The sequence below is a fragment of the Sinohyriopsis cumingii genome, chromosome 5, assembly GCF_028554795.1.
Source record: "Sinohyriopsis cumingii isolate HCF-2022 chromosome 5, ASM2855479v2, whole genome shotgun sequence".
Lineage (NCBI taxonomy): Eukaryota > Metazoa > Mollusca > Bivalvia > Unionida > Unionidae > Sinohyriopsis > Sinohyriopsis cumingii.
Window position 1 is genome coordinate 43,844,781 of NC_142965.1, and position 20,125 is coordinate 43,864,905.

At 35.1% G+C, this 20,125-nt stretch overlaps 1 protein-coding gene across 4 annotated transcripts in view; it reads left to right on the forward strand.

Moving 5' to 3' along the window:
* Positions 1-20,125, forward strand: part of LOC149799040 (glutamate receptor ionotropic, kainate 2-like) — a 328,910-nt gene that overhangs the window by 173,563 nt on the left and 135,222 nt on the right. For 3 of the 4 annotated variants that reach the window (XM_089958002.1, XM_089958001.1, XM_089958003.1), the window contains one exon: positions 6,044-6,297. In XM_089958002.1, coding sequence (XP_089814128.1) covers positions 6,177-6,297 — 121 coding nt within the window. In that variant the 5' untranslated portion in view covers positions 6,044-6,176. Of the gene's footprint in view, positions 1-684; positions 825-6,043; positions 6,298-20,125 lie in introns of those variants that run through there. The other variant, XM_089958004.1, reaches the window with a different exon arrangement.

Below are 20,125 nucleotides of genomic sequence, written 5' to 3' on the forward strand. Positions count from 1 at the left end.
CCATGCTATCACTCGTACATGCAGATCAAAGAGATCATATATAAGTCATTAAATTTTTATCATCAACAATTAATTTGACTTTTTTCTGGAGCCCTAAGCACGTGCTTAGTGTGCTTAATGGGTAATCCGGCACTGCTCCATAGTATTGCGAGGAAAACAAGAACTGTTTATTATTGTTTCTAGCATAATTATTGTTTTCTGTCATGCAATCACTTCATTTACGCATTTTTAATATCCTACCTTGCACATAATAGAGGAATGGGTATTAATGGTGACAGTACGAGTTTGTACCGTTAACTTCAGCTAAAGGACAATACAAATACAGTGGCGCTTCGTGTCACATCCGGATTTAAGTGACCCGTGTCCAAACAACGAGTTGCAAACCATAATGGAATGAAATAAGCACGACCTGTGCATACAGATTTTGTAATAAAATATTCTATACGATACCTGTCCCACATTAATGCCTTTTATTAAGCGCATGATTAAATTTCCTGGTGTATAAAGAACTAATACCACAGGAGTTGTTATTAATAATATTTGCAAAATGAAATAACAGTGTTTCAATGCATGTATCTATGTTACTTATGCTAGACAGCAAGTAGCTTTTTATTTAAGTCAGTCATATTACGGCGGAAATAAACTGCTTTGATTTATTTTCTGTCCGAAAAATGTCGCAAGAGTTTCACGAAGAGTACGTTTCATTTTTTTGAAGTACAATTTTCCACAGGTACCTACCTTGGAGTGTGGAGTAACTCCGTACTTGAAAACAATACATACTCCAAACTAAACCAAAAACTGCCAGCGTGGAAAGGGACGTTGGAGTAAGTAGACGTGACTTTTTGTGTATTTTTCTGTGTTGAAGTCACTTTATTGATAGATGACACGTGCGTCACACGTGCTCACTCCTAACAACCCCAGATCCGTATCATAGGCAATTAATGGTAAGATTTATATAAACATAAGATACATATTTTGAACAGGACAATGCATTTTCTTACATCACAGATTAAATCGTGTTTATGAGACAAAACAGTCGTCTAACTCATTCATTTTTGCACAAATTTGGTAAATCTAGTTGTGTTTTTTTTTGTGTGTGTTGCTTTTATAATATACAGATTTTATTTACCAATGATATCAGCTTAGAATATTTTTTTAAAACTGTTACATGTACTATCCTTATAGACGGTCTAGGCTATCGCCTAGGACGCTAGGCTTTAAAGGGCACCAAATTAGACGTATGGGAATATTTTCTTGTGTAGGGGTGCCAAAGCCATACATACATCGGTCGCCTAGGTCGCCCAAACCTTTGGTCAGGCCATAATTGAAAAAGTTATCACCGTTATCTAATTTATGATGTCATATTTAGGATATGCAAAGCCTCGTCTTAATTGGTTCAATTACGAAATTTCAAAAGTTCGATTTTGCTTCAAGCAGCATTAAACAGTCAGCATGTATTAATACTATTTATGTAAATATTCCCCAGTGCCGTCTGTTGACAGTACGGATCTGGAAAACATATTACGACAACAGTCTGGGCGGATGGGTATATGATTATAGTTAGTACAATCCAAAGGTGAAATTAGCTTAGAGAAGTCAGACTGTGCCAATTATAATCCATCACAACTGATTAGATCGCTATCAGTTATATCGATCTTTATATGATTTAAAACATAATTATCGGGGTAACCGACCGATTGTGAATATTTAGAGAGAGAGAGAGAGAGAGAGAGATTATTGATTTGGCGCAGCCTATATGTCTGGAGATAATTTCAGAATTGCACGTGCAAATACATCTCAAAATACTTATCAATTTAGACGAAATATTCAAAGATTATGGAGCTAAATTCCTTATTCCGCTTTAAATATAAATATAATCTATAACATATTGCCACGTGAAATCAATTTTATCTCACGGACACTACGTTAGATGAAAACGGAATAAAGCGTGTTCATTAAGACACAAAATGTCCAGATTCATGATCCGTTTTTAACACCGAAAAAAATTGCTTCCTTTATGGAGGTTAAATTATGTACTCTGCACGAGAAAAAAAAATCATTGGTATAAAAATCACAAGAGAAATTAGTCATTTAACACGTGTGAAGAGGTTGAACACTTCCAAAACTGGCGGTATACGTGAGGTAAATATGTCAGTATCTCTGTGGGGTTATTGGTGTCAAATCTAATGACAGTCACAAGATTATCACGATAGCAACAAATGTTGTCCCATATACATATGTAGCATGTACCACGCGACTGCTGACACATATTAGATATATACCCATAGAAAAAAAACTCAAAAATATATATTGCTAATATCATCACTAATCTTATTATCTATATTGCTAATATCATCACTAATCTTATTATCTATATTGCTAATATCATCACTAATCCTATTATCAGTCTCACTATGTATATATAACCAATTTTCATAGTCAATTATTTTTTCACACATTAATCAGATATTGAAATTTCATGTCCAATAAAGTACAAGTTGAAAACACGTAAAGAAAAAGCTTTTTTTCTGCATATCATAAGAAATTCCACTAAGTATACTTGTACAATGCTATATAGCCAGCAATCTTACCGAAAGATGATGCTATATTGACCAGTGAAGAAAGGCAGTTTGTCAAGAGGGCATAAGTCGGCGTTTAGCGAAAGAAAAACAGTTTCTTAATTGGGTAAAAGAGGGAATTCGATATAAATAAATACCTGTTCATCATCTATACAAAAATTACATCGCTGACAAATTAGTTGATGCAAACAAAAAATTCTTACGTCAACCAAGTTCAGTATTTAGATTATGAGAGCTGATTCATAAATTAACAAAACAGATAATTAGATCATGTAAGCCTTAGATTAACAAAAGTGATAAATTCTTTCCAGGAATTTCATTTGCCAATAAACTGTTTTACAATGAATATGAATATTTCGGTTTTCAGTAAGTTCGAAGATTGTCAAGACTGACATTGAAAATATTGATTTTCCAGAATTCTTCAAATGTTGACTTTTTAAGAGATTAAACAACAGCAAATTATCATAGTTATCGACATTGAATTTATTATTTCTTCCATATATATATATATATATATATATATATATATATATATATATATATATATATATACACACACACACACACACACACAACTAAATCCAATTTTACATTTTAAAAAACAGCTTAAATTTTATATCTAGTCCTGTATAATATATATAAATTTTCTAGCTTCATCTGCTTTGCTAACGAGATATTTTGTTTGCAATGTAGTACCTGATACCAAACGTCGACACTTGTTTATATAATACATATAGCTATAGAATACATACCACAACCAGCTCTCATCGCATTAATATTTGCAGTTATAGGAGGTTCAAGAACACACTCAAGAAATTTTAACTTGTTTGCTTTCTTTTGAAGGTGTATGTGGGGGGGGGGGGTATAAGGAAGGAGTCGCTATGCTTGTTTTTTTTTTAAATAAATTGTTTTGATTTTTTAATTAATAAATCTGAGGACAAAATTTTCCCACAATATACAATTATATGAGTATCGCGGAATCATACATCTTCAGGCGAAGTTGTACAATCATATTTCTGATGTAAAAGCTTTTTGATGCAAAATAACATTTAACGCTTTATAACACCGGTATTTTAACGCTTTATAGCACGGTATTTTAACGCTTTATAACATGGGTATTTTAACGCTTTATAGCACGGGTTTTTTAACGCTTGATAACATGGGTATTTTAACGCTTTATAACATAGGTTTGTACGCTTTATGTTATATGTATTGAAAAGCTTTGTAACAGTTATTTTAGCGATTTTAACACAGGTATTTTAATGCTTTACAACATAGATATTTTGACGCTTTATAAAAAGGTATTTTAACGCGTTACAATACCGGTATTTTAACGCTTTATAACACGTGTTTTACACTCAATGACACATACATTGTAACAATTTATAACATAGGCATTTTAACGCTTTATAACAGGTATTTAAACACTTTATAACACGGGTATTTTTTACTGTGTTTATTGTTTAAACATTAAATCCAAGTATGTTTAGTTATCATGTATGTTAACAAGTCATAATTAATATGGGAATTTTAACTCTTTGATAATGTTTCCAGCCTAATAAATAATAACGTTGTTTTTATTCAAATTTGCATTTAAATTCTATTTATTGTAAAAGTCATATAACTTGTTCAAACGAGATTGTAATACCGACGGAGGACTACATCAACAGCATCAAATAAACATGATAAATTAAAATCAGTCAGTTCAGTTAGATCACGGGAGTGATCAAAGTCATTAGCTAATACATTTACATATGTTGGAAACAAAGTGGGGCTCAAGATACAACCTTGTTTAACTCAAATCATTGTTTCACATCTGTTTTTTTTTTTATTCCGTTGTTTGTTTTGGCAGAACATAACTTTGCATACATAATTTAAAGAAGGTACCAATTTATGGGTGGTGCAGGGTAGGCCGGGGATAATTACAACGGTTGAATGATACCGTCTATAATAAGTCGAGATTATCTACAAAGTGTACAGTTGCCTAATGCGCCGGCAGATCTGGATCTACGCAGTTTATTAGGATTAATCAGTAGAACAAAACAGCATAGAACCTGATCTGCATTATGCTACGGCAGATCAGGAACGTTGTTGTTTGCAGTTTGACCTGATTTATAAGGGAGTACATACGGTATGTACTTTTTCATATATTCTCTTTTAATTTTACGACCGTTTAGTATTCTAATTACTTCCAAATCTTGCACAAGGCATTGCTGCGTTCCAGTACGAATAGGGTAGGGATTTGTAGGTATTATTTTCATCCGTCCGTCCGGTTAAGTTTTACATACGTATCAGTACTCATGCAGTGTAGAGGAGAATTCATTTTCCAGCAGCACAGTTCTAGTTTTATTTGTTACACCCCTGGCAATTAATTATTAAATTGAATTTTACCAATGTCTACATCAGAGAGTGGGTGGGTTGGGGGGGCATTCTAAGCATCCATTAAAGAGATAACTCCTAGGATCGCTGTGGCGTTTCTCTCAGTCTATAGGTAATGTCAGTTGAAAAGTACATATAATGTTCTCTTGGTGCCATTGTTTATTTACTCGGTATGTGATCCCGTACTTGGCATTAATTTAATGTTTGCCGTTTGACTCAGAAGTATATTTGCAATGAGACAAGATTTACTTATTCCTGTTAAGACAGATTATTCATTTACATTTATTCGAGGTATGATAATAGGTAATGTGGTACTAAACCGTTCTTGTATTGATATCGGTAATAAAATAAGTTACACGTCACTTTATGTATGTATCTTTATGCAACGTTGCTCTGCGTATATTAAATTGTCCAGAGAAATACACTCAGATGAATTTCTGGTTAAGCCAGTTGGACGAGAACCAGAACTGGTATTTGAATGTGCTTCATTACAGTCAGGTTAGTGATGTGCTTTGCATGGTTGGATGCTATAGTAAATAGTTTACTGTAGCCTAACATCCGTCGCGTCATACATATATATACATATATATATATATATATATATATATATATATATATATATATATATATATATATATATATATATATATATATATATATATATATATATATATGTGTGTGTGTGTGTGTGTGTGTGTGTGTGTGTGTGTGTGTGTGTGTGTAACTTTTCATTTATAATTGGTAGCTTGATTTTATTTTAGAAACTCAAATTGTCATTTGTAAACTGGAAGCCAGATGGGAGAAGATTTTTGACATATATACGATATCACAACATCTGGAAACTGCCAGAAGGAATTGGATAACTCCTCTCAGTCGCCTCATAAATGCTCATCTGTTGCCCTACTATCCTTGTATATCTATATCACAAACTGTTTCTTTTGATACACGAAGACGTATAAAAGCTCTTTAGTTATAACAATTTAACCATCTATTATCCACCTACTGGAAACAAGATGGTGATCTCCGATTAGCATTCGACAAAATGGTATTAATATACGACTGGCTTTTCTTTGTTTTCTTTGTAGAGAGTATTCAGCGTTGCCTGAAGGAATCATTCTAAGGGAGGATACATTGTAACAGCATGCTTCTGGTTTCATGGATTAAATAAGATAAAGTGCCACAAGCAAAGCAGCCTTACCAGTGTGATCAAGACCTTTGATGAAGTTACGTATAGAAAGAACAGGTTCAGTTATGTTTTCTGGCACTTCTTGTGTTGGAATTCTAATTCTTCTAATCTGTTATGGAACAATTAATGGATTACCTGATCCGTACAGAGTTGGTAAGTAGAACTTTTTATTTTCATTTCCTCAGTAATAGTGTTTGTTTGATGGCAGTTGTCTGATTGACTTAAGTCTTGAATAGTTCATATGCACGAGAAATAAATATTTAAGACAGTAACGATAAACGTGTTTCATAAAAAACGAGTATTTGTGTATTTTGATGACTTTCAGTGTATTATTTGAACCGCAACTATGAATTAAAATTGGAAAATGCTTTTGTATATTGTGCACATCTTTTAGCATGTTCATTTGTGATATTTAGAGAAAGGGAATATTGCATGTAATGCGCAATACGGTGTTAGAAAAAGGGAGCTCAGCCTGTAAGACACAATTCCTGCACATATCATATGTTTTAGAGAATGGGAATTTTGATTGTAAGACCCAGTGCATGTATATAAGTTTCAGAGAATGGAAATTATGTTCGTAAGACCCATTTCTTGTAAATGCCTATATATTAGTGTTAGAAAATGGGAACTTTACCTCTAAGACCCAATTCATGAACAGACGTGTTAGAGAATAGGACTTTTGCCAGTAAGACACAATGCGTGTACGTAACCATCGGAAAAAGGGAACTTTACCTGTAGTATCCATTTCCCGTATGTAAGCTTTAGAGAAAAGGGATTTGACCTGCAGTACCCAATGCCTGTATGTATGTATGTGTTAGAGGAAGGGAATTTTACTTGTAGTACCAAAATGAATGTATGCAAGCATTAGAGAAAGGGAATTTTGCAGCAAGTCACAATGCCTGTATATAAGTAATAAAAAGAGTGAATGTTACCTGTAGTACTGAATTCGAATATGTAAGTGTTAGAGATATGTATATAAGTAATAGAAAAAGGAAATTTTACCTGTAGTACTCAGTCCAGATATGTAAGTGTTAGAGATAAGGGATTTTTACCTGTTGTTCTCGATGCATATATGTACGTGTTCGAGATAGAGGATTTTTACCTGCTGTACACAGTGATTGTATGTGAGTGTTAGAGAAGGGGAATTTTACATGTATTACTCAATGATTGTATGGAAATGTTAGAGAAAGTGAATTTTACCTGTAGTACTCGGTAGTTGTATGTGAATGTTAGAGAAAGGGAATTTTACCTGTAGTACTCGGTGGTTGTATGTGAGTATTAGAGAAAGGGAATTTTACCTGTTATATTCAGTGATTGTATGTGAGTGTTGGAGATGGGGAATTTTACATGTATTACTCAATGTTTATATGTGAGTATTAGAGAAAGGGAATTTTACCTGTTATATTCAGTGATTGTATGTGAGTGTTGGAGATGGGGAATTTTACCTGTAATACTCAGTGTTTGCATACAAGTGTAGGATGTGTATGCATAAGGAGCCGAATCTTGCTCGTAATTCATCTGCATCAGAAACATCGGATTAGTAAGTACACGTGTGTGTAGGTGTGTTTATGGGAGACAGACAGACGTTTGTCTGGTCCAAAAATTTCCTAGATTAATGCCAGTATATGGCATTCACATATGCTAATATAATGGCCAAATTTGCAACAGATCTGTACTATTTTAGTCCTCCGTATTCGACTGGACTTAGGTAGAGTGCACGCGTCGTATGTGCTGTTATTTACATTCAGATTGAAAAGAGTACATACATACTTTAATGGTTTGAAATTGGACACAGGTGTCGCGTCATCACTCATCAATAGCAGTTACATTAACTGCAGTTAAGTTTGCAACCATATGATCTTGCAGAGAGTGCAAGAGTTTCTTGGATCAAAAATCGATTCTCAGGGCTTGAAGACTGTAACATTCATTTGAAAATGGTTTGTGTGTAAATAATATTTGACAACGTTCGTGATATAATACACAGATAAAGTTTCAAAAAAGTGCGCATGCGTTCACTGTAGAGTTACGCAAGAGTTGTTGTTCTTGAATTGCGAGTATAAAAAAAATTGTGTTAACGTGCTGTGAAGCTTTAACTGTAGGAAGTCAAGTCATATTTGATTAGGCAAATAAAAAAAAAATAATAATAAAATGTATTTTCAATTGGCGGAATGTCACTGTTTCTCATTGCCGACCCTCGACTTTTTGTTCAATGGCATAAAATTTGTTTTAAAAAAGATCACATTGCCGATATTGATTTGTGTATCTATAGTCTCAATAATAGTTTGTAAACCCGACCCCATTTCAATAACGAAAGCGTTTCATGTGAAAAAAAGTGCACAGAACTAAGTCATCTGAATCATTGATTTATATTTTCTAACCTGACTGTGATCAGAAAGGCACTAATACTGTCATCCCCTGCACCTTTCATGCTTAACGGACTTCCCAAACAAACGGGTTGGTATAGTCAGAATATAATTGAGCCGGTTTTGGCCAGTACTTTGAATTGCTGGAAATATTATTTGATTTATGGATAATGTTTATAATAAAAAATGACACCCCGCCACCATAACCTAATTATAAAATCAGTGAAATAGGAAACACACATCACAGCCTTTTTCAGTTAAAAACAATATTTTATTTCAGAAGCCATTTTTTAATACTAATTTATATTTAAATAGCTTTTCTTACTAGTATTTAAAACCGAAATAAAATTAATTTCATACATCACGAAGTTGTTTTGTTTTCATTTTGAACTAACTGCAAGATCACAAGTTAACTTCTTGTTTACTGGCATTTTATATAGAGCCCGGAAAGGTTGCTCTTACATCCGGGCTCTACTAAGCGAATGGCGGCACTGATGAAACTGTTTATCGGTGTATTATGACATCATATTTTTATTTTATCAAGTACAAAATATTCATATCAGACATTATACAAAAAAAGAGGTTAGGTTGTGACCAGAAATGAACGGAACCTTCATGTTGTCTAGTGTGATAAAATACAACGGAGAATTGTCTCGTTTGATTTCTACCCTATTTCCATGTGAAGTCTACCCTATCTTATTTTTATACCAGTATTACAACATAGAACTTTACATTCATTCCAAGAAGCATAATCTTCAGTTTACAAGACAAAAATAATGTGTATGTGTGATTTGGATTTTTAACGTAGCTTTAAGAATTTTTCAGTCATATCGCTATGATGTTTGCAGTGTGGCAGTTTATAGTGATGTCTAGCACTGGGGCATCATGCCGCAGACATGTTTCATGATGTCCCACCCAGTCACATTATCCTGACACCAGGCCAACCAGTCATAACACTAACCTCTTAATGCTGAGCGCCAAGCGAAGCAGCTGTTAGTACCATTTTTGTAAGTCTTTGGTATGACTCGGCCGGGGATCGAACCCATCAGAGGCGGACGCTCTAACCACTAGGCCACCAGAGCGGTCCAAAAATAATGTAAGATTAAGATTTATGTTCTAATCTTCTGTTCTGCATATAATAGTGTCACACACACACACACACACATACATACGCGCACAAAGCATGTATTTTGCAAATCAAAGTTTATGACATCGTTTTGGGGTTAAAAAATTTTGGAAAAGTAATTCGGATATCGAGGTATGAGGTTGCGGAGGTGACATGAAGTAACTTGCGGCGATGGGCATTAGTTTGTACCTATTAGATCTATGATGAACTTTAGTTTCCACCTATTATGTCCATGACGGTCTTTATTTTGTACCTATTATATCTATGATGGGTTTTAGTTTGTAGCTATTAGATCCGTGACCGGCTTTAGTTTGTACCTATTGGTTCTATGACAGCACTTTGGGCATAATATGAAAGTAAGAATACTTTATACTCCAGTGCTTTTTATGATTTGAAAGAGAGCAAAAATGCATGAATTACTTGCGATGAAAAGTTTGAGAAATCATGTTCAGAACACTTACATAAGATTTATAACTTTTTGTATTAACGATTTAAAGGCTTGACTTAAACAAATATAATTGCAATAAATTTTGGAGTATGCGCATTTGGTTATAGCGCCCCTTTTTAAGGAATTCTTAGATTTTTGTGATTATTTGTCTGATTATTGGAATTCGGTGCAATGGAAATATTCCTTAGCCCGAAATAATTAACCAATTACTAGGAGGAAACTTCACGGAGTGAAATGTTAGTGAGTTTCCATGATGCCATGGTTCACTTTTAGTGGATTCAGGTCAAAACCGCACGAGAGTGTCCATGGAGATGCCTATTAAAATCTAGTAGTGTATATTGGTGGTGTGACTGCAGTGGCAGTATTTACGGTAGGAAACCGTAAATTACACAATGGTATCAATAAGAAGGGACTCGGCAGATACCGTTTATGTCGCCATGGGGACAAAGGTGATGTAGTTGTACTAGCGAAATGTGCATTGAAACCATGAATTGGCTGGCCTAAGGTGGCGTTGTTAAAATAGTGCCCCGTGTTAAGGGATAGTTGTATAGTTTCTACGGCGTGAACTGCTGTCGGTACGGAAAGTTAATGAAGAGAAACCATGCAGATGTGCGATTGATATATATTTGGCAAGTTGTGAGATTTGTGGTCTTGCATTGATTAGAGTAAAATTGATGTAAAAAATGGACACGTCGGGCTTTATAATTTACAGATGAAGCTGGATAGAAGTCTCTGGAAATCTGTGGGTAAACTTGTGACTTCTAGCGGGAATTGCGCTAGGGCTTGACACCGCTCGGTCAAGTAAAGACTTCTAGATTGTAACATAATGAAGGAAACCAACATGAAATTGAAAAAATACTATATAATGATTTTGACTGGAACTACTAATGTTAATCGAGCACATTTTACACCGATTTCATTATTTTGATTGCTGTGTAAATATAATCGGTTGAATAGTTTTCATTAGTCACATAATTTAAGTCACGCTGTGATCGAGAAAGGTAAAAATATAGTTGTAAGCATTTTGGAGTACAAATCCGGTTGTTCTAGCCTTCCGTGCTCCCCCAACACCCCCCCCCCCTGCACACACACACACCCACACCCCCCCACACAGACGACTCCAAGGTGTGGTTGGTGATGGGTTGGTGCTGAGAAAATTTGGACATAAAGCTGAATGGATGCCGCTATATGAGTATCGGGAACACATTTTCGTCAGAAAAGTCATATATGAAAACTGTTCCAACAGCTGGCCAGAGTCTTTTCAATGCCAATCCGAGAGTCCAGAACTGAGTGCGCAATTTTGCGAGTTTCTGAGCTAGACCGAGATTATTGGCAAAGAATGTAAAAGTAAATATATGCTGTAAACATTTACATCGGGTCCACGATGTTATAGCCACCACATGAAGAAAACCCGTGAACACTAACACCGTTTTATTTTATGAAACTTTGCCAACTTGCACACCTGATAACTTCATTGTATGCTTTGTTGTAAAGCAGTCTACTGTGTATAATGAGAGATAGAACGTATCCTGTTTAGCATCGTGTGTTAAAGCCTATAGCTGATCTCAAAGAAGCATATGTATAAGTTCAGGACAACAAACGATTGCCACAGATCCGTGAAAACATATATAATATCCATGTGTTCGGATGAGTGTCAGTCACAAGCTTCTGTGATGCTAATGAACAACACGTGTTGCCGAATACGTTATAACTTCTTCAAGGCAAAGATGATTTTCACGTGAGTGGTGCAAATTAACTTGCAAGAGCTTTGATGTAATAAAGGGAGGCTGTACTTGTCGTCCTTTATATCAAGAACGTATGGCTTCTTTTCTCTTTATGGTCCGTGTATATAAAGTTTGTGTCAGTCAGTCGGAGTTTCCCTTTATTTTAGGAACAAACAAGGAAAATTGTTTTCATGGGCAGCATTGTTTTATCACTTACCATCCATGATCACATATTAGGTATAGTTCTCCTACAGTATGTGTAGTTTCCTTGATATTACCACACGTTAAAACATCACCTTATCATTATGTGATTCTGATTGGTTCAAATAATCCCTTGAAATTATATACTAATTTAATGCGATCGTGTGAAAAATATTTTAACCCCACCTTGTGGATTTTTTTTAATTATCATTTTGGGCCGCCATTTTTTTAATCGACTCGCAAAAGAGATTTGGGGGGAAATGGTCTCGTCTGTTTCAATATGGCTAATTTACCTCCGCAGGGGTTTGGTTATGTCATGTAACCACAAGACAAAAACAATAACAACAACAAACAAATAAAACTATTGATATTGAATGTGTGGGGTGAAGGATGAACGAGGAGGTATATATGTAGCATGGAATCCACCCTATATATAAGCTTGGTTTAAGTGTTAACTTACAGAAGTAAATAAACTCACCCCTGTTCACAGCAGAATGTGCACACAAACCGGTCTCCAAACTGACAGAAGTTTGTCTAACCACTGCATATTTATGCGGTAAAAGGGTGATTTATATCCAGTCAAATGAAATTTGTTTGCATATTCCGTAGCCTACTGTTCCAAATCAAACACTGCAAATATCCGGTCACAAATTCGTTACAGTAAATATTGGAAGTTCTGCACCTAGCAAACCTTCTTTCACGTGAATATCGCAATATCAATGTAATGTTTAGCTTTGACAGTGACACTTAAAGGTTACGTAAACATGGATCGTCATATGTACGGGTAGGCATCAAACAATATGGCATCACACATATTGGACATTCTGTGTTGAAAAATGATTTTGTCTGTGTAAAATATTATGTTTATTCGGAAGGATGATTGTTCTATGGCTTATAGTTTGTAAGAAAATTATAATATACTTTTCATCGTCAATACTATTTAAACTTTGGTTGAGACTATTTTTTAAGCTCGACAAATGAAAGGTGCAACGTCTGTCAGAATGAACGCAATTATTCGTTCTTCTTTCCATCTAAATAATTTCCACTGAAATAAAAAACTTTATAAAAAGAATCTCATATTAGTAATGATTTAATATTAAATCATTACCCATTTGAGATCCTCTATTTACGTAATTACGTCATTACCACCCATTACGTCAGCAACTCATAATAGATGTTACCCGCATATATCTGTATCAGTGTCTTCTTTATTTCACGAAAAAATATCGCTATACCACAATCCATTAAGGACTCACGGTACTAATGGTATGAAAGATGGGAACCAGTCTGGAAATGGACAAAATAGAGTGTATATGCGTTTGGATGGTCAGGATTGGTTGATGATGAAAGTTAGATTTTAGCAAAAAGAATCGTTCGAGTGCTTATCCTAGTTGTAAACAACGTTCCCTCTAAGCGAACGGTAGATGTGCGCTAAGCATTACGTTGACTTGAGCATTTTTTTTTTTTTAGATCTTCGTTGATTGCGATGCGCGGGGATATCTGAGCAGCTGCACAGTTTAGAGTGAACGTTTGTTGTAACTGAAAAAATAGAGACATTGTTTTATTGATGGAATTTCAGTCCTTTAACAGACTTGAGTTTGGAACACTCATTACTGAAATTAGCACCTGACTCTTGCGGAATTAAAAGCACATGTTTCAAACACACGTAGATCCAGAAAATGACGCGGCTCGTATGGTTTTCTCTACACAGAAGCTGATATCAACGATGCATCTATACTGATAAATATAGGTTTAACCACGTGCACTCTAATAACATGGTGCTTGCATAGTTTTACTGAATTCGTACCGTGAATCTTTAAGTCGGCACTGTCCACTGTACATTTACTTCACCCCATTTGTATTATAGCCTAGATCAACTTGACAGATTTGGCTGTCATCGCTATGCATTTGAAAGCCTAGCCTGGGCCACTCGGAAAACAAAATACGACTTACAACGAAAACGACAATTTTTAGGATAATAGACCACTAATGAGTGGCTATTTTTGAGGCCGGTATTTGTGTGACTTGTTCAACATACTAATTGCCAATATTAGTATTATCATGCGGATAAAACGTGAGCAAAGTGCCTTTCCATAGAACACACAGACGCAGCCAGCCGACTCGGGATAGCCTGGGCGGATGTAGAAAATGAGTTGATTACGAGTCAGACGCTCGTGTAACTGAGGTATCGCTGCTCCCCGCTGAGCGTCGACTAAGCTAAAACTAATAAGCTAACACTAAGTTTAAAAATGCAAACATTGTATGACAAACCACATGTTCAAGGTAAACAAAAGCAAACTTCATCCTTCAAGAAGCATGTTGCTTGTTTTGACATCGCGCATGTTAAGACGTATCATTCTGGATGATGTCAATACTTGTCTAAGGGATAAGATTAGAATCTATCCGCATGAGGTAAACAGTCGGAAAAACATGCGCAGTTTTCTACTATATTTTCTCCAGAGCAATAAAATTCTTCTTCAAGTATAGTCTGGGGAGGCCGTGACTTATTGTACTTTAATAAACGCATAAATATTCTGGTCGAAGTAACTTGTGAAAGCCATCGTAAAGACCGATGTACTACAAACCACTGAGACTGGAACAAAGGAATGCTGGCAACATGCACGTGCCACTTGTCCATGCTGATAGATACATTAAACGTAGCTCTGTTCTCAGCACGTCGCGATACAGTGTCTGCATATCCTTTCTTAATGAAAGCTTCCTTCTCACTGATACACGTCATGCGTAATTATTCTTTCCTGACACAGCTGTGCGATAACTATATATATATATATATATATATATATATATATATATATATATATATATATATATATATATATATATATATATATATGGTACATCAATTTCTAGGTCAATACAAATATTTTCCAGTATTAGCAACAAGCTGAAACAACCTAGTTGAAGCATAATAAAATTAGAAGATTTAATTCCTGTAGAAACGACCATGTATAGGTTCGCAAACGTGACCATTTTTCTGTTTTAATTGTTTGTCTTGTCTTTGTTTTGTATATGCCTTTGAAAATGACTCATGAAAGAGTCGAAAGCGCTCAGGCCAGTTAGATACTAGTTTCGCACTGTACGTTGTCAGTTTACTGCATTTATCTTAATCAATCCCTGACACACGTGATCCCTTGCTGGATCCAGTGCATATATAACATACCTTAAAAATAAATATTACAGGATCTGTCATATTGCTTTGGCGCTCGGGTATTACATGGCGTTTATGGGTGCAGCCATATATCTCATTATCTTCTTTTAGTCTCAGCAAATTAAATCAGGCGTGAGAGTCAACTATTTTTAATTCCTTGGCATTTTAGGATAGAGACGAGAACAAACATTTTTTACAATCTGCTTGATTTTTTTAAGTTTGAACATTTTAATGTCAGATCTTGATAAGTATACAATGATTTTGAAATACTGGTTATCTATTCTACCTCAACAATATGCACATCTTCTTCGCCAAATTAGTCTGGAAATAAATGTCAGAACACTTATCGACGCTCAAGAAACATAAGGTAATAATTCAGCTTCTATAGTAAACCTATGACAGAAGCATACGATTAACAATTCAATAACGCCCGTGATCAAACGTATATTTCTCCGCAGAGACCCATCCTTAACGCAAGCTTCTGTGTAGAGAAAAACATAAACCGGTGCACTTTTTTTATCTACATGTGTTTGAAATGTGTTTTCAATTCCTTGCCTCAAAAATCAGGTGCTTATTTCAGTAATGGGTTTTCCAAAGTCAAGTCTGTAAAAGACTGAAACTTCACCAATAATACATTGTCTCTCTTTTTCATAGTTACAAATAAATTAAGCTCTCAAAATATTCGTTTTACTAAAACTGTACTTTTCATTATCAACCAGTAATGCCTGGCCAGACTCAATAATGCTCTAATTTATCTTACCCATTTGTAAATTTTTTTCCCACTCTTTCATGTCATAAGACAGAAGCCTCCAGGACAGAAGCCCTCTTGTTAGGAGCAGGACAAAAGCCACTCAGGGAGAGGGTAAAAGCCCCTTGATCTTTCTTATTAACAGTATTATGTATTTTCCGTGTTCATTTTCTTAGTGAATTATTATGTGTTTGATTGAGAATTTATTTATTTATTTATTTATTTATATATTTATTTATTTACTGTAACTATATTTCCTATGATGTACAATGGTTTCCATTGTAGCCTTTAGTAATTTTTATAGATTGCAATGCAATACGTATCTTGTGCAAAGACTACTAAATAATTTATTAAAATATTGTATATTTTTTCTTTTAATGTAATACACGAATGATTTTCATAAATATATCAAGGAAAATAATGAAATTTATTGAACCCATCTGTGTACGCAGAATAATCCAACAGGCATAATACATCTGACACATTTGTATAATTATTTAAGACCTAATTAAACCCACAAAATCCTACCAATTAACAGTTATAAAGTGCACGTCATTGTTAAAAAACACAGTATGGTTTCAACAAATGTAGGTGTATATAGATAAAATAAAAGTGCAATTCTAGTTTGCTATTGACAGGTATTATTGGAACTCACATACTTACCTACCTCTAATTACTGTCACACTCAATTGCAGTTCATCACAACATACTTTTCTCAAACAAGGACAATTACCCACTTCAGCTTGTAAACTTGTGATTGTAAACAGTTAACTGTTTAAGAATGCCTAAGTGTAGAATTATATTAAAAAATATAAAGCAAAAAATGACAATTATATTACTCAGAAACAGTTAACCATTTTCTTATTTTAATCAAACACTCAGTGCGTGTTGAAATTACTGTGAATGCCCGTTAAAATTACTGCGCATGCGTACTAAAATTACTGTAATTTAAAACAACGAAAACTATAATACATTGATTTATTTCAAGAGCTTATACTGGGGTGGGTTGGGGTGGGGCTTTTGTCTTCCCACCGAGTGACTTTTGTCCTATGGGGCTTTTATTCTACTCCTGTCAGAGGGCTTTTGTCCCAGGTGGAGTTTGTCTGTACCCCATAAGGGGGCAGGAGCCAGTTTTTATGTACAAATTTAATACCGCAATCAGCGACCTAGTATAAAAAATCATAAAAAATCAAATACACAAGCGAGGTCGAAAAGGTCCATATTTTTAGATACCTATATTAAAACAAAGCATAAGAATAGTATTCACTTGACCAGAGAAGTCAATGGCAGTTCATAGCAGAAGAAGTTTATGCACCCCAACCCCTATTTTATACATGCATTTTTCACATCCAAAGGCCATTTTTGACAGCATGTGGTGCTCACAGTGCAAAAGCAAGCTCTTTCCCTGGATGAAAATTTTGAAAAACATTGTCTGCTAAATAGTTTGATGCAATTCAGAATAGTTGTCATCCAAGCCGTTTTTGAGATACTCTACTTGCCTTGAACCCACGTGTCTACTGCTATGGGAGGCTAGCTCTTCTTTCTAGCCGACTAATGGTATTTCACTATCAACATACTGCAGAGCAACTATGGAAAGTGTACATGCCTGACATCAGTTTCAAGAACAACACAAGCCCGAAACACCTAGTTCACAAATATATTTATATCTATAAATAGTAAACAATAATAGCTGAAAAAGTCACACCATAGCCTTAAGTTAAGAAATTTGCCAGGGGCCAATTTACGAAACTGGACCCTGCCACCTAAGTACTAGATACTTCATCTTCGCTAGCCAAGGTTCCGTTATGTTAACTGTCTACATGTGGATACATATCGGAACATCGACTAGCGAAGATGCATGTACATAGGATCAGATTTTTTTTTAATTGTAAAGTGAGATGATCATATTTTGTCCTGAATCTGTAAAAATTCATCGTTTTTAGTGTGATAAGTAACTTTTCAACACTTGGGGCATTTCTTACTAAACTTTGCGTAAAATTTCTCATGGATAAAGACTTGCGAGAAAGAAAAAACCTAAAAACTAGTGTTTCGATTAACACGGCTGTGCATCACGATCAGTTTCAATAGTAGATAAATTCAAATTTTAAAAATGTATTAGAAGTTTTATTACGAGTCAGTTATCACAAATACTGTCATCCTTTCTTTGCATTTTAATTATAAAACACGTGTGTGTATTTGTGTGTGTGACTTGGATTTTTAACGTAGCTTTTAACAATTTTTCAGTCATATCGCTACGATGTCTGCAGTGTGGCAGTTTATAGTGATGTCTAGCAGACATGTAGCATGATGTCCCCACCCAGTCACATTATTCTGACACCAGTCCGACCAGTCCTAACACTAACCTCTTAATGCTAAGCGCCAAGCGAGGCAGCTGTTAGTACCATTTTTCTAAATCTTTGATATGATTCGGCTGGGATCGAACCCACGACCTCCCGCATCCGAGGGGGACGCTCTAAGCACTATACCACCGGAGCAGTTCGGAAACACGTAGCCTCTGCTGGTGGCGATAAAACCGGGCCTCGAAACGTATTTAGAAACCTCGCAATTGATGTTGCACATTGTCGGAGTTGTACAGCTATTAACACGCGGAATACTCTAATCATTTAGATGCTGATTTATACAACTAATAACACGCCAAAGTATTGACTCATTTAGACGCCGAGTTATGCATCTATTAATACGCAAAAGTATTGACTCATTTAGACGCTGAGTTACACAGCTATTAACAATGAGAAAAACTGACTCCTTTAGGCGCGCATTTTCTTGATTCTGTTTCAAACCCTGTGGATGAACATAAAGGCGCATATGGGACGACTTATACGCATAAGTACATCTTCCTCTGACCACTGCTTGGCGTTGTCGACACATTCTGTACTTAATCATGGCGCTTCAAATCCAATTCCAGGCAATATATGTGATGTGCCTGAAGTGAAATTAGCTTCAGAATGTCATTTTTTAAACAGAAATACAAATGTTCAGTTCAAAATTTTGTTTTTTTTTTTAATAACCTTTTTAGTTCCGATAGTAAAGCTAACAAATAGTCCATCCCAAAAACGTTTGATTTTCTACATCCTTTACAAATTATTTGGAGATGTGGCCGACACAACTACTATTACTGTTATGCGCTAAATTATAATGGCAATGCGTTCAGTCATAATGTACCAACAATCAACAGTGTTGGAGTTTCAAAATAATGCTTCCAGTCGTAATGTACCGACAGTCAACAGTGTTGGGAATCCGATGCAGAATCGCGTGTTCGTATGGATAAGTCCAAACTCTGTGGAATTAAGTTTTATCAACAACGTCTTTCTGTCGCGATGTTGCTGTCATTCATAAAATGAGCCTGCGCTATGCGTCTCCAAATGTATTGAATTTGTAGAATCTTTTTAAAACCAATGAAACCCACAAAGACACTTTTGACAAATATAACTCAATAGACAAATTAATAAGAAATAATCAATATTTATAAAATTCAAACTTTATCAAAGTTAGCTAAAATGCTTTGTTTGCAGCACTTTATATATTTTCTGAAGAGAACTTAATATGTTTTTAGAAACTATGATTCTGAAGATAAAGACAAAACACAATAAAACCATTTACATTAAATATAACTCTTGGTAGAGAAGGTTCTACACAACTACTAATTACCTGGTAAAATATATATGGCTGTGATGGTTTTCATATGCCCGGTATAAGGTGAGCGTATTACGCTATGATGTTTTGAGTCCGTCCGTCTTCGTGTTATCAATTTTGTTTCCGCACAATAGTTCAAGTTCTCCACCACCTATTTTTATTAAACTTTGCGGTTGACTTGCTTTCGGGTAAAGAATGATCCTGTCAATTTTAGGATCAAAAGATCATCGGTCAACGTAACTAACGCAAAGAAGAAACGTTGTTTTGGGCAACTATTTCAGTTATCGAACATGTACCCTCGCCAATATTTGTGGATGACTTAGACGTCTGGCATCAAAGAAGCCAATTAAGTTTGGAGTGAAAATGTCAAAAGTCAAGGTCACTTTGATCGAAAAAGAAAAGAATGTTGTTTTTTTTTTTTGCAAACAAACTATACTACCTTGACTAACGTTTGTGGATGGCTTGCACTTAATGTTTGGAAAATGTATATCGAATTTGTGGTCATATGGTCAAAGGTCAAGGTCACTGTAGCAAAATAATGTTTCATT